Source organism: Lynx rufus, unplaced genomic scaffold (genome assembly GCF_022079265.1).
Source record: "Lynx rufus isolate CCGP_SWC_20201006 ecotype Redwood Valley unplaced genomic scaffold, mLynRuf1.p SCAF_8, whole genome shotgun sequence".
Taxonomy (NCBI): Eukaryota; Metazoa; Chordata; class Mammalia; order Carnivora; family Felidae; genus Lynx; species Lynx rufus.
Window position 1 is genome coordinate 11,728,143 of NW_025814896.1, and position 13,777 is coordinate 11,741,919.

General features: G+C 44.3%; 1 protein-coding gene across 5 annotated transcripts in view; it reads left to right on the top strand.

Annotated features, from left to right (window-relative positions):
* UBE2V1 (ubiquitin conjugating enzyme E2 V1) overlaps positions 1-13,777 on the top strand; it is a 31,262-nt gene that overhangs the window by 9,154 nt on the left and 8,331 nt on the right. For 2 of the 5 annotated variants that reach the window (XM_047067482.1, XM_047067481.1), the window contains exon 2: positions 9,791-9,939. The exons of 2 other annotated variants lie outside the window; for them this stretch is intronic. In XM_047067482.1, the coding sequence (XP_046923438.1) occupies positions 9,791-9,939 (149 nt within the window). Of the gene's footprint in view, positions 1-9,790; positions 9,940-10,025; positions 10,127-13,777 lie in introns of those variants that run through there. One more of the 5 variants, XM_047067486.1, reaches the window with a different exon arrangement.

Sequence of the window (13,777 nt, forward strand, 5' to 3'; positions counted from 1 at the left end):
GTAGAAATGAATATATTTAAAATGTCAAGTGGTAACAAGTGCTGTGAAGAAAAAAAAAGCAAGATGGGGCACCTGGGTAGCTCAGTCTGTTAAATGTCCCACTTTGGCGCAGGTCATCATCTCACAGCTCGTGAGTTCGAGCCCCACGTCAGGCTCTGTGCTGACAGCTCGGAGCCTGGAGCCTGCTCCGGATTCTGTGTCTCCCTCTCTCTCTGCCCCTCCCCCACTCACGCTCTGTCTCTGTCTCTCAAAAAATAAATAAACGTTAAAAATGATTTTTTTAAATAAAAGGCAAAATAAGGCAATGGAAGTGGCTGAGTGATGGAAGTGAACTTACTTTAAAAAGCTAACTGTGGGGGCGCCTGGGTGGCGCAGTCGGTTAGGCGTCCGACTTCAGCCAGGTCACGATCTCGCGGTCCGTGAGTTCGAGCCCCGCGTCGGGCTCTGGGCTGATGGCTCAGAGCCTGGAGCCTGTTTCCGATTCTGTGTCTCCCTCTCTCTCTGCCCCTCCCCCGTTCATGCTCTGTCTCTCTCTGTCCCAAAAATAAATAAACGTTGAAAAAAAAATTTTTTTTAAAAAATAAAAAGCTAACTGTGGAGACTAGACTGCAGGTACAGGCCAGGTAGGCTGAGCAACCAGTTAGGAAGCGGAGAGGGCATGGACTGCAGGGATCGTAGTGGAGATGGTGAAAATGGGCCACGTTTGGAATGCATCTGGAAATGGGTTGGGTATAGGGTGTAAGGGAAAGAGTTCTCATCTCGACTTCCAAGATTTTTGGCCAGAGCAATCTGGTAAATGTTTGTGCCACATACTGGGATTGAGGAGTGGGTAGTTTTTGTGTTTTTCGAGGAGTACAAGGCAAGTTCTGTTTGGAAGTGTTTTTAGAGTCTTAGTAGCCATCTAAACGGAGATGTCAGGGAGGCTGTTAATTGGAAATGTAAATTGGAAAGTCTCCAGCCTCTTTGGTCTGGGTAAGACCGCGTGGGGATGGCTAAGTAGAGTAGACGGAAAGGCAGAGGGCTACGGGCTCTGCTCTGAGGTCAGGCAGGCAGTATTCGGAGGTCAGGGAGGTCCAGCCAAGCAGCCAGGGAGGTAGGACGAGAACCTGAGGCCCAGGGAAGCCCAGGAGTTGCCACTGGAGCTCCAGGAAGTGGGGGTGGGAGCTGAAAATTTGGCCAGAGGGTGCTCCTGGTGCCCCTGACCAGAGTGGTTTCGGTGGGTGACTGGTGGAAAGGGCTGATTGGAGTAGGTGCAAGTAAGGTGAAGAATGGCAGACAGGGAATCAGGGCAGCCTTTTTGAGTTTTTTTGCTAAGAAGGAACAAAGAAATGTGATGGTAACTAGAAGGGATATGGAGTCAAGTGAGGGGGTTTGTTTTGTATTTTATGATCTGTGATACAATGTGCCAGTGACGGTGACTCGATAAAAAAATTACTCCGCCAGATACTACACACACTGCTTTACAGGTTTTATCTCATTGATTGTTCCTTGCCACCCATAGAGGCAGAGAGTGACGGCATCCCCGTTTTGCTAAGGCTCAAGGTAACTGGTAAAGTCGCACAGCTAAGGTTACGAGGAAGCTGTGGACTTGATCTGGACTTGATCCCAGATCTGTGCTCTTAATCCTCTGTGGAAAGATCGTAGAATTTTCTCTAGAGTACACTCTGATTCTTTTTTGTGGGAAATAACTTAACCATTGCTCTGACGAGCATTTAGAAAATAGAATGGTGGGGCGCCTGGATGGCTCAGTGGGTTAAGCATTTGACTTCAACTCAGGTCCTGATTATCTCATGGTTCCTGAGTTCAGGCCCCACGTCAGGCTGTCTGCTGTCAGCACAGAGTCTGCTTCGGGTCCAGTGTCCCCCTCTCAGTGCCCCTCCCCAGCTTGTGTGTGCTTTCTCTCTCAAAAATAAATAAAACATTAAAAAAAAAAAAAAAAGAATGGTATGGGGTGCCTAACTGATTCAGTCATTAGAGCATGCGACTCTTGATCTTGGGGTTGTAAATTTGAGCCCCACGTTGGGTGTAGAGATTGCTTAAAAACAAAATCTTTTTAAAAATAATAACAAATAGAATGATAGACCAGGTATTCTCATGATTGTATGTTTGTGACATCTAAAAATAATTTATGTCATTAATACCATGCGAGGAAGCATGGATGACTTAGTGCTTTTTTTTTTTAAGTTTATTTATTTATTAGAGAGAGAGAGAGAGAGAGAGAGAGAGAGCACACAAGTGGAGGGGGAGGGACAGAAGGGTAGACAGAGGATCCAAAGTGGGCTCCGTACTGGTTGCAGAGAACCCAGTGTGGGGCTCGAACCCACAAACTGCAAGATCATGACCTGAGCCAAAGTCGACTCTTAACCAACTGAGCCACCCAAGGCACCCTGTATTTATTTTTTTTTAATAGACTTTTTTTTTTTCAACGTTTATTTATTTTTGGGACAGAGAGAGACAGAGCATGAACAGGGGAGGGTATTTATTTTTTATAAAATGGGGTTTGCATACCTTTTTATTCTCTCCCCCACCCCAATTTTGGATTTATCAACAAGCTCTTATGCAAAGCCTGTTTTTATGTCACGTTGTAAAAATGGGAACTGCTGCCATACTCATGCAAATTGATATGCACTGCCTTAAATCTCTTAGCATTCCTCTGTTTCCCACCCCCTGGGCCTATAAGAAGTTGATTAGATGTTCTGTCCCAGTATTTGCTCCAAGCAGATGCTTCTGGCTCTGCATCCTGAGGTGAATGGTGGCACAGCCCTCACCTGGCCTCTGATCCTTCACAGCCCACCCTGAACATTACCCGGGAGATTTGCTTTATCTCTAGTCCTACTCAGAGTCTTGTAGCTCCCACCGGTGCTCCTGAGGATAAAGTCCAGTCCCTCTCCGTCCCACCTCTTTAGCTTTCGTCAAATTCAGAGGGGCCTAGGACCCCTCAGAGGTAAAACAGAACAAAACAACAAAACCATTGTTCTGTGATAGGTTATATTTCTGTCATCCAAAGTTTTGATGCTGTTCTGTTTCATTGAACTTTGTGTATATCTTGTTTCCATAGTGAGACTTTATACTCCAGTTGGGAGACTTCTGTTTTTCTTTCATAGTTGCTATAAAGGTCTAGCGTGGGATTGGATAAGTGTTGGATGTTATTGCACAGAAAGAAAGTTGTGTACATATATGTTAACTGACATTCATATATAAGGAAATTCTGACAAGCAGGTAAAAAGCCTGGAAAAGAGAGAGAGAGAGAATCCCAAGCAGGCCCTGCACCCTCCACGGCGCACAAACCGTGAGATCAGGACCTGAACCCAAGAATCGGATGAGTAACTGACTGAACCACCCAGACTCCCCCTAGCAAACTTTTAATTACAGTCCTGAGACGTGTGGATATTTTGCCTGAAGTGTGGAGTGAGCTCAGTTTTACGCATGTTAAACATGGTGAACCCCAAATGGTGCCTTACCAAGTAGAGTAGTAAACCAGCTAACCGGGTGCTAATCAGCCCCTTCTGTTTAAATATCAGAAAAACTAAATGAACCACTCCATAGTTTTATAATTTCCGATTTCTGCTAGCTGTCATTATTCCCCAAACTCTGCTTTTAGTCAGCTCTTGAGTGAACATAAAAGTTTATGTCTTAGTAAAATAAATTCAAGGTAACAGTGCTGTTTTAGAGCTATAGTTTGTGGACTTGAACTCTTCAATATTTAGCTAAATAAAGGTCAACAGAGTACTGCACCCGCTGATGCCAGATTCGCCCAGTGTTTATCAATCTCACCCTTCTGACAAAAGAAAAGGTTTAAAATATTCTCTAAGCTAAGTCTAGGATGTTAAAGATCAGAGACTTTTTTTAAGTTACTTATTATTTATTTTTGAGAAAGAGAGAGTGGGAGCAGGGAAGGGGCAGAGAGCAGGCTCCATGCTGTCAGTTTAAGAGCCCAAGCATCGCAGAGCCTGACGTGGGGCTCGAACTCCTGAAACTGTGAGATCATGACCTAAGCCGAAATCGAGAGTCGGACGGATGCTCAACTGATGGAGCCACCCAGGCGCCCCAGGATCAAAGAGGTTCTTGAGAACAATTAGGTGACCCCCAAATGTTGTAAAATGGTGGTCCATAAGCTGAATCGGACCGACAGATACTTGGCCAGAGCAAAGGGGTGACTGCGCCCTTTAGACAGACATGTATTTTCCAGCTCACCTGAGTTCTTAATACTCCCGTTTTAAGCCAGCCATTAAAGAGAATTTGTAAAGCCATACCACTCTTCTCACTAATTTTCTTTTGTTCTGTGGAAAGTGTAGTTCTTTCATAAGATATGTTATTTATCTCAACACGTGATGGTTTGTTGTGCTTAGTTGTAAATGAATTTTTAAAAATTTTTCAGTTTTATTTTTTTATAAGTTTGTTTATTTTGAGAGAGAGAGAGTGTGTGTAACTGGGGGAGGGGCAGAGAGAGACAGTCCCCAGCAGGCTTGGCGCTCGCTGTCAGAGCAATCCCACCAACCTGAGCAGAAATCAGGAGTCGGATGCTTAACTGACCTGAGCCACCAGGCACCCCTCTCAGTTGTAATTTCTAATTTGGCAAATATCAGTAGCTATAACCCACGTAAACAAAGGCTCTTTGAAGTCTTCAGTGATTTTTTTTTTTTTTGAACGTTTATTTATTTTTGGGACAGAGAGAGATAGAGCATGAACGGGGGAGGGGCAGAGAGAGAGGGAGACACACAGAATCGGAAACAGGCTCCAGGCTCTGAGCCATCAGCCCAGAGCCTGACGCGGGGCTCGAACTCACGGACCGCGAGATCGTGACCTGGCTGAAGTCGGACGCTTAACCGACTGCGCCACCCAGGCGCCCCCAGTCTTCAGTGATTTTTAAGAGAGTATATAAAGGGGTCTTGAGACCAGAAAAGTTTGTGAACTACTGTTCAAATGGAATGAATGCTTATTGTAATTAATCAGCATGTAGGGCAGTTTTCCCATGTTTATATGTATGTTCCAGCTCCCACTTGGAATGTTTTGTGACTACCTAAAACATACTGGCCAATATAAAGTTTCGGTTTTTTAAACTGTTTCTGATGCCTGATTTATAACTTGAAGCAAGTTGAATGATCCTATAATATCAGTACTGCAGTAACCACAAATTGCACCGTCCTGTGTGGTACTCCATTACTGTTCCAAATGCTAACCTGATTCCTTATTTGTTTGGTTCAATTGTGTATGCGGGCTTTAACTGAATTGTCTGATCCAGTAGAAAATGGCTGTTGGAAGTATAGGATTAACCAATATGATAGTTTTCCCTATTTCACAAGTAGATATCAAACATGCGAAAAATATAACTCGAATTCACTATCTGTTTGAAACTAATGTAATGAGCTTGCAATGTTTAGGAGTCCCTAATCAGACCTAGTTGTTAATGAAGGGGTAACGTTTCCAGCCATAAAGTTTTGCTAACATTTACAAGAGAAATAGTCATACCAGAAATAGTTAATCCAGCCTGATTTATTTATTTATTTTTAACCTTTATTTATTTTTTTTGAGACAGAGAGAGACAGAGCATGAACGGAGGAGGGTCAGAGAGAGGGAGACACAGAATCTGAAACAGGCTCCAGGCTCTGAGCTGTCAGCACAGAGCCCGACGCGGGGCTTGCTTGAACTCATGGACCGCGAGATCACACCCTGAGCCGAAGTCGGCCGCTTAACCGACTGAGCCACCCAGGCGCCCCTAACCCAGCCTGATTTAAATAACCGGACACAAGAAGGCACATTTTTCATCTTGCCAAAAAGAGCAACTTAAAATAGAGGTCACACGTGTAGCTTCCCTTCATTAATAGCTATGGAAGCTGTTGTACTTTGTCATTGTTCATTTGGCCTGAACAGGTTTTAATATTAAAAAAAAACATGGACTATTTACTTAAAATTACTCACTTAGGAAATACTATTAAATGGGATTGCTAGTCTCAGAGGATCCTTGTTCCTCATTGCAGTCAGGGGTCATATAACTTAAGCCCTGAGAAGTTAAGGGAGCTTGACGGATATCTGGAGAAAGATGTTCCAAGCAGAGGGAATAACAGATGCTGAAGCCCAGATGTAGAACCTTGTCTAGAGTTCCTTAAATGTTTTGTTTTGTATCAAGATCATGGTAGAAGAAATGGGGATGGTGATTAAAGAATACAGTCATCATGATGAATAAAGTAAAATGATTTAAAAAAAGAAAATCTAGAAAAGGAGGGGAGTCGCCCATAATCCTTGCACCTAAAGATAACCACTGTTACCATCTTGGTCTCTAACCTTTCCAACTTTCTTAAGCTTCTTAAAACGTTACTGAGCATCTGTATTAGTTTACTAGGGTTGCCAGAACAAAGTACCACAGACTGGATGGCTTACACAACAGGATTTAGCCCAGGAGGCTAGAAGTCCAAGATCAAGGTGTCAACAGGTCTCATTCTTCTGAGACCTCTCCCCTTGGCTTGCAGATGGCTGCCCTCCCGCTGTGTCCTCACAAGGTCTCTTCTCCATGCACTCGAGCATGCCTGTTTTCCTTTGTGTGTCTAAATTTCCTCCTCTTACTAGGATACCAGTCAGATTGGATTAGGGCTCATCCTAATGGACTTGTTTTAGTGTGTGTGTGTGTGTGTGTGTGTGTGTGTGTGTGTGTGTATATATTTTAAGAATTTTTGGGTTTGTTTTTGGGGGGGTTTTGGTTGTTTTTAGGAACTCCATACGCAGCAAGGGGCTCGAACTCACAACCCCAAGATCAGGAGTTACATGCTCTACCTTCTGGGCCAGACAGGTGCCCCAGTGGACCCATTTTAACTTAATCACCTCTTTGAAGGCCCTATAACCAAATACTGTCACACTCTGAGGTACTAGCGATCAGGGCTTCGACATACAAATTTGCAGGGACACAGTTCAGCCTACTACGCCATCTTTGATATTTGCCAATCTCCCTGACATGATTGTGTGTTCTTTTGGTATATTCATCGTCATTAGTGCAGGCTTGTAAATTAAACAGTAATAGCTGTAGTTCTACACAATGATTCCCCCTCCCCCCTCCACTGCCCAGCCAAAATAGTTAGTGAGGATTATTAAAGATTTAGATTTAGGGGCGCCTGGGTGGCTCAGTCGGTTAAGCGGCCGACTTCGGCTCAGGGCGTGATCTCGCGGTCCATGAGTTCAAGCAAGCCCTGCGTCGGGCTCTGTGCTGACAGCTCAGAGTCTGGAGCCTGCTTCAGATTCTGTGTCTCCCTCTTTCTGACGCTCCCCCATTCATGCTCTGTCTCTCTGTGTCTCAAAAATAAATAAACGTTAAAAAAAAATAAAAAAATAAAAGATTTAGATTTAACTCTCTCTGGATGAAAGACATTGCATTGTCTGGCTTTTTGCTTATAATGTCACAAACATCCTTTAATTTTGTGTTTGCTAGGGAACACAATCCAGTATAGCTGAATAATCCACTTGACTATGTGGATGGAAAACGCCAGTATTTTCCAAATGAGCCATTCAGCTGTGCTTTCAGGTTTATTCTGTTTCCTCTCAAATACCATCTGTGTTACTTAATATTACCTTCAGCCAGCTGAGTCTTCTGCTTACATTTACGTTAGAAGGAAATTGTTTTCACCATCATTGTACCTGGGAAGTTAGTATAACATGACTTGCCTTAAAGTATTCCTAAAAATCAACACGTGACAGGGCGCCTGGGTGGCTCAGTCAGTTAAGTCTCCCAAGTCCTGATTTCAGCTCAGGTCATGAGATCAAGCCCCTCACAGGGCTCTGTGCTGACAGCCTGCTTTGGATTCTCTCCCTCCCTTGCTCTCTCTCTCTCTCTCTCTCTCTCTCTCAAAATAAACAAACATTTAAAAAAGCGAGGTGGCCTGACTGCAAAGTGAGTGCTCACGTCTGTACCACCCAAAATCCTCTACCGCCCCTGGCAACTGCCTCCCACTTGCTCAGACAGAAGCCTGGGAGCCACCATCATCGGCTGCTCTTTCGTGCTTCTCAGGCAATCTGGCAGCAAATCTTACCAGCTTAGACCCCCCGCCCCCCCACATCTGGAATTGTGCTGCTTCTCGCTACCTTCACTGGCTCAAGCCGGTATTTTCCTTTGCCAGGGTAATTGCAGTAGGGCCCGGCTCCCTTCACTGTCTTCTGCACACGGCAGTCAGAGGAAGCCTATTTGAAAAAGCAAGTCAGGTCCTGTGCCCCCTGTGTTCAGAGTTCCAGTGGCTTCTCAGGCCAGTACTAGTTGGAGCCCTTAACCGTCTACTGCTTTTCCAAGTCACTGACTCAGATTTAGCTGAGTTGGAATCTTCGGCATTGCAGGCAAGATCCCACCTAAGGGTCTTAGCACTTGGCTGTTCCCTCTACTTGGAAGACTCTCCTCGGCTGTGCAGAGGTACTGCTCCTTCCCCTCGGCTCTTTAGCCATGACACCTGGTCGCAGTGAGGCTTTCCTTGATCCCCCGTTGAAAATCCTAGCTCCTCCCCCATTACTCCTGCTCCACACCACCACAGGCTGTCACGCTACGTGATATGTATTTTTGTTTTGTCATTATGTGGTTCCCACTAGAATGTAAGCTCCGTGGGGGCAGGCGTTTTTGTTTTGTTTACTGCTTGTTCCCCCCATTGCCTAGAAAAGTGCCTGGCCTCTAGCAGATGCTCAAGTATTTATTCCAGTTGAACCAATAGTAGCGGGAGTCCCACCTTGGGAAACACTGAGATATACTGGGAACACCTCCCAGTCTGGAGTCCCTCCAGTGGGCTTTTCTCCAGAGTTATGTGGTAAGTGCTGCTCAGTTACCTCTGGGAGTCTGGCCGGTTGGGGGCTCAGCATTTAAGGCAAATTTAAGGCAAGCTTGGAACTTGCCTGAATTTGAAGCTTTTTCCAGAGGTAATAGTTCAGATGCCAGGGAGAGAGGTAGGAGGAGAGAGAAGCCGGCAGGATCGGTTGGGAAGGCATCCCTGGGAGAGTTGCTTAGTGCCCAGGCACAGGAAGAAAATCGGTGTCCCTGCCCTCCCCCAACCTCGTCCCCCACCTGGCCCCAGTGCTTCGGCTCTGTTCCGGAAAACACCCAGAAATGGCCGAAGCCTCAGCCTGAACTCAGGTATAGTGGCTTGAAACTTATGGGATGGGTTTGTGTGGTTTCTTCCCGGAGCTACTTACCAGGCTTTGGGATTTTTGGAAACGAATCAGAGAACTAGCCACCCTCTTTGGGCTTTTTCACAAGAGAGAAACCATGGCTTGAATAATTGAAAATTTTATCCTTGGCGCCTTCAGGTGACTCTTAGCTGATCAAGAGGACACCGTTTTGATTTCATGCGGCCACGGCGGCTGTTCCTCCTGAGGTAGTTTGAGAGTCTGTTCCAACAAATGAGCACACCCTTAGCCTCAGAAATGCATGATAAGAGCAAAATGAAAGGAATAGCCTCTTCCCTTCCAAGGCGCTTCGTATTCATGATACTGATACTGATGGTTTTCAACTGTCGTGGACCCAAATTGATCAACATTTAGACACGTAAACTCTCGATGAAGTTTATCAAAGCTACGGAGGTGGGGGGTGGGGTGTCTCTCCAGGCTGGGTTCAGTCGTCGCTTCACCTGTAACAAAACCACGTGCCCCTTCCTGTGGTTACCCTGGTCGGTACCGGAAGCCCTGGGAACAAGTTTAAGGGACGACAACTTTCGGCCTTTTTTGCATGTTAGCATCTGTATTTCCACGGAGTAATAACGAGCAGCTAGATCTAGGCTTACAGGTTCCCCTGGAGTTGCTAGTATCTTGAATTTCTTTCCATTTATTTTAGGAGTAAAAGTCCCTCGCAATTTTCGACTGTTGGAAGAACTGGAAGAAGGCCAGAAAGGAGTAGGAGATGGCACAGTTAGCTGGGGTCTAGAAGATGACGAAGACATGACACTTACAAGATGGACAGGGATGATAATTGGGCCTCCAAGAGTAAGCGTCGAGCTACGGCTATAAATGTCAATGTCTTAAATTCACTGTGCCTCCTTTTAAGAAATATTAGCCTTATCACGGAAAAAGCTCACCAATGGTATATTTTCTGAAATGTGGCTATTCTTTTTTGACCAGTTTCAGTTTATATATTTGAACCTCCTCTGATGCTGTTTAATCCCTCCACATGGTAAGCAAAAACCTGTTTAGACTCCTAGTGTGAATTTACATGACAATGTAGACAGTGAGGTTTGAGGTAATTGCACCCTCAGATGTAGTTTCGAACAAACTCTGGGGCTTATCAGATAACAAGGCTCCAGATACAGCCAGGGTTCTGAGAAGACCCGATCGAAACGAACTTTGGCCTTCACAGTTGTGGTTTTCATTCACTGTGTCCCAGGTCGGGACCCGTGCACCCATATCTTAATTCATCGGGCTGTTCAGCAAAGGCTTCTTGCCTGCCTGGCTGGCTCTGGTCTGTTCCAGGCACTTTGAGACCCAGAGGCCTTTGTGAAGAAGACAGTGACAACGGGGATGAGAAAACTGACCTCTCCTTTAGAGTTTCCTGATTTGTGAGAGTTCCCAGGCTTCATAGTGCCAGCTGACTTTGTTTTAGCATACATAGTGAAACCCCCAAGAAATGTCATCTAACTGTCATGAGAACCTGTTGTTAGGTTCTCCTGTAGTTAGGTTCAGCCTCTGGTTGCATTTGTTTTACAGGTGAGGAAATAGAGAAATGAAGTTCCGCCCAGAGTCACGTAGCTGCTAATGCCCATAGGGGTCCTGGCTCCAGACTCTGTGTTCCTAACCACTGTGCTACATTGTCTCCCCACTGCTTAGATTGTGAGTTTTCCTCTGTTCCCATTTGAGAATCACCTGGGGTGTTAAGCAGTCAGCTAACGTAGGAGCGAAGAAATAGATTCCTGCAATGTGACACTTGGTGCAGACAATAGGAGATTCTGCCTGAATGGAGCAAGACCTTTCCTTCTGCTTGGGCTTCAAGATGCTGGCGCCCTCCTTCTTCTCACTGCTGCCCAGGCCCTCCACCAGCTCTGTGGGGAGTAGGAAGACACGTGGGATGTGGTCCCGGCTGGAACAAGGAAGAGGGCCATGCTCACTAAGTGTTAGGACCATCTGATGTTCATCTTGGACGGTCATAAACACTGATGGTGAATGGCTAGCTTTGCCGTTCAGCGTTACTTGTTGAGTCATTTTTGACCCTGTACTTTTGGTTTTTGGGGTTTTGAAAATCTATCCTATCCAATTTACTATTTTTACTCATTTGTTTATCTTCTTTTTTTAATCTCTGAAAACCAGGATTTATGGATCTATAAAATACTGGGGGAAACCTGATCTAGAAAGCTAGTTTCTTCATGGAAATCATTTCTCGTTGTCTCTGAGAGTCCACTGCGTGGTTGACAGCTTCCTTCACTACATCTCTTCTCTTCCTGAGAATGGGTTAGGTTTCTCGAGGATGAGAATTATTCTTCCCTCCCCCTTACTCTCCAGAGCACCTGGAGATGACTCAGAATCAAGTAGTTGTTCAATAGATTTATTAATCAACCGACTGATTTTTAGGTTCTAACAAATTAAGAATGAACCAATGTACAACATTGAGAATCTACTAAATACTGCTGAGTTACACAGTGAAACAATGAATGAACAAAATGAACCACCAAATCCCATTGAAAATATTCTGTTCTACCTACAACACCTTGGATGACCCTGAGTTTCACTTTAGTGATTTCCGTAGGGAGCTAACTTGCAGTGAGTGGCTGCGGTACGCACAGTGCCTGCCTTCGACACATTCTTTTTTCTTTTTTCTTTTTTCTTTTTTTTAATAACAGCTTTACTGAGGTAAAAATTCCTATATCCTAGGATTTGAAAACTGTAGAATACACCTTTAAACTGTACAGTTCAGTGGTTTTTATCATATTCAGAATTGTGCACCTGTCAGTAATTTCAGAACATTTCGTGACTCCGGAGAGAAACCTCCCCCATCAGCAGTCACTCCCATTCTGTCTCCCGTCCCCATCCCTCCCCTTTGACAGCCTTTCATTTACTTTTTGTCTCTGTGAATTTGTCTCTTCTGAACATTTCATATAAATGGAATTATACAATATGTGGTCTTTTGTGACGAGCTTTTATTTAGCATGTTTTCAAGGTTCATACGTGTTACAGCACTTACCAGTAGCTCATTCCTTCCTATGGCTGAATGACGTTCCATTTTGTGGATAGACCACATTTTCTTCACTCATTAATTGATTGACAGACATTTGAATTTTTTCCATATTTTGCCAATTATGAGCAATGCTGCTGTGAATTTTTGTGTATAGGTTTTTGTGTGGACATATGTTTTCATTTCTCTTGGGCATATACCTAGGAGTGGAACTGCCTGGATCATATGGTAACTTTATGTTGAACATTTTAAATAACTGTCAGACTGTTTTCCAAAGCGGCTGCACTGTTTTATATTCCCACCCAACAGTACACGAGGGTGTTGGTTTCTCCACACCCTCACCAACGCTTGTTATTGACTTTTTTTTTTTTTCTTTTTTTTATCCCTGTCGTTATGCTTGCCCTGGATCCCCAAGGTTAAAAGCAAAGTTGTAAAGGGAACTGTCTGCTTCTGGGTGCTTCCTATGACCAGTCTATTTTATGACTAGCATCCCTTATACAAGGGAGAAACTGTGACTTTGCAATATCAACATAGTTATTAGTATCTAAATAGAGCACTTGAGTAACTTATCTCCCTGTTGTATTTTTGCTGCTGTATGACTCAACAAGAAAATCTTCCATCAAAAGTGGTCCAGCAAAAAAAAAAAAAAAAAAAAAAAGTGATCCAGCAACTCTAGGAATTTACTCTGCTCTTTTTAATGTGTTGCCCAAAGGCCTCTATGTACAAAATTATTGAATGCAGCATTTTCAGTAGTAGCAAAATATTGGAAACCACCTCGGTGTCTTTCAGCAGACCATAGTATGTACTGTTGAGCTGTTGAAAAACAGGAGCCAGATTTATGTGTGCTCAACTGGAACGCTTTCCATGATATTTAAGGGCGAAAAGGAAGGTACAAGGCAGTATAGAATATGCTGCCACTGAGGAGGTGGGGGAGAGTAGGAGGTCGTACATATACCGTGTTTACAGTACTTTTGGAAGAACGTAAAAGAAATTGGTGACAGTGGTTGCCTTCTTCAAAAGAGATCTAGCTGGCTGGGGCCAGCGTGGAAAGGAGGCTTATTTTTTTTGCCATTTTCCTTTTTGTACTTTGAGTTGCTTTAAAGTTTCTCGTCCAAGTGCCATTTGCAAAATTCTGACATAATGTCCAACTGTCTCCAACAGAGAACAGGTTACAGAGTGGCCAGGTTACAGAGCAGTTTCTCAGCCTGAGCGCCGGATCCTTCTTTGTTGCGGGGCTGTCTTGTGCATTGTAGGGTCAGCAGCACCCCAGGTCTCTGCTCACTAGCAGAGTAGCACCTCTCTCCTCCAGTTGTGACAACCATTAATGTCTCCAGATGTTGGGGTGGGGGGCTGGGCAGAAATTGCCTGGGTTGAGAAACACTGTTATGCCTCTGGAGTTCTCCAAGATAATGTTTTTGTGCGTGGTTAGAGCCTGGGTGTGTGTTCATACACGTGGTTAGAGCCTGGGTGTGTGTTTATACACGTACTTCTCTAAAAGTCCCTACACATGCTTAAGAACGAAACATAATTACACAAGTGTGTGAACTAAAAGGAGACTGATCCTTTCCCCCATTTCATTATACTCCCCACAGACTGTGTGTGTTCCTACTGGCTTTTGCTTTTGGGTACACAAACATAAATGCATATCCTTTTTAATAAAAA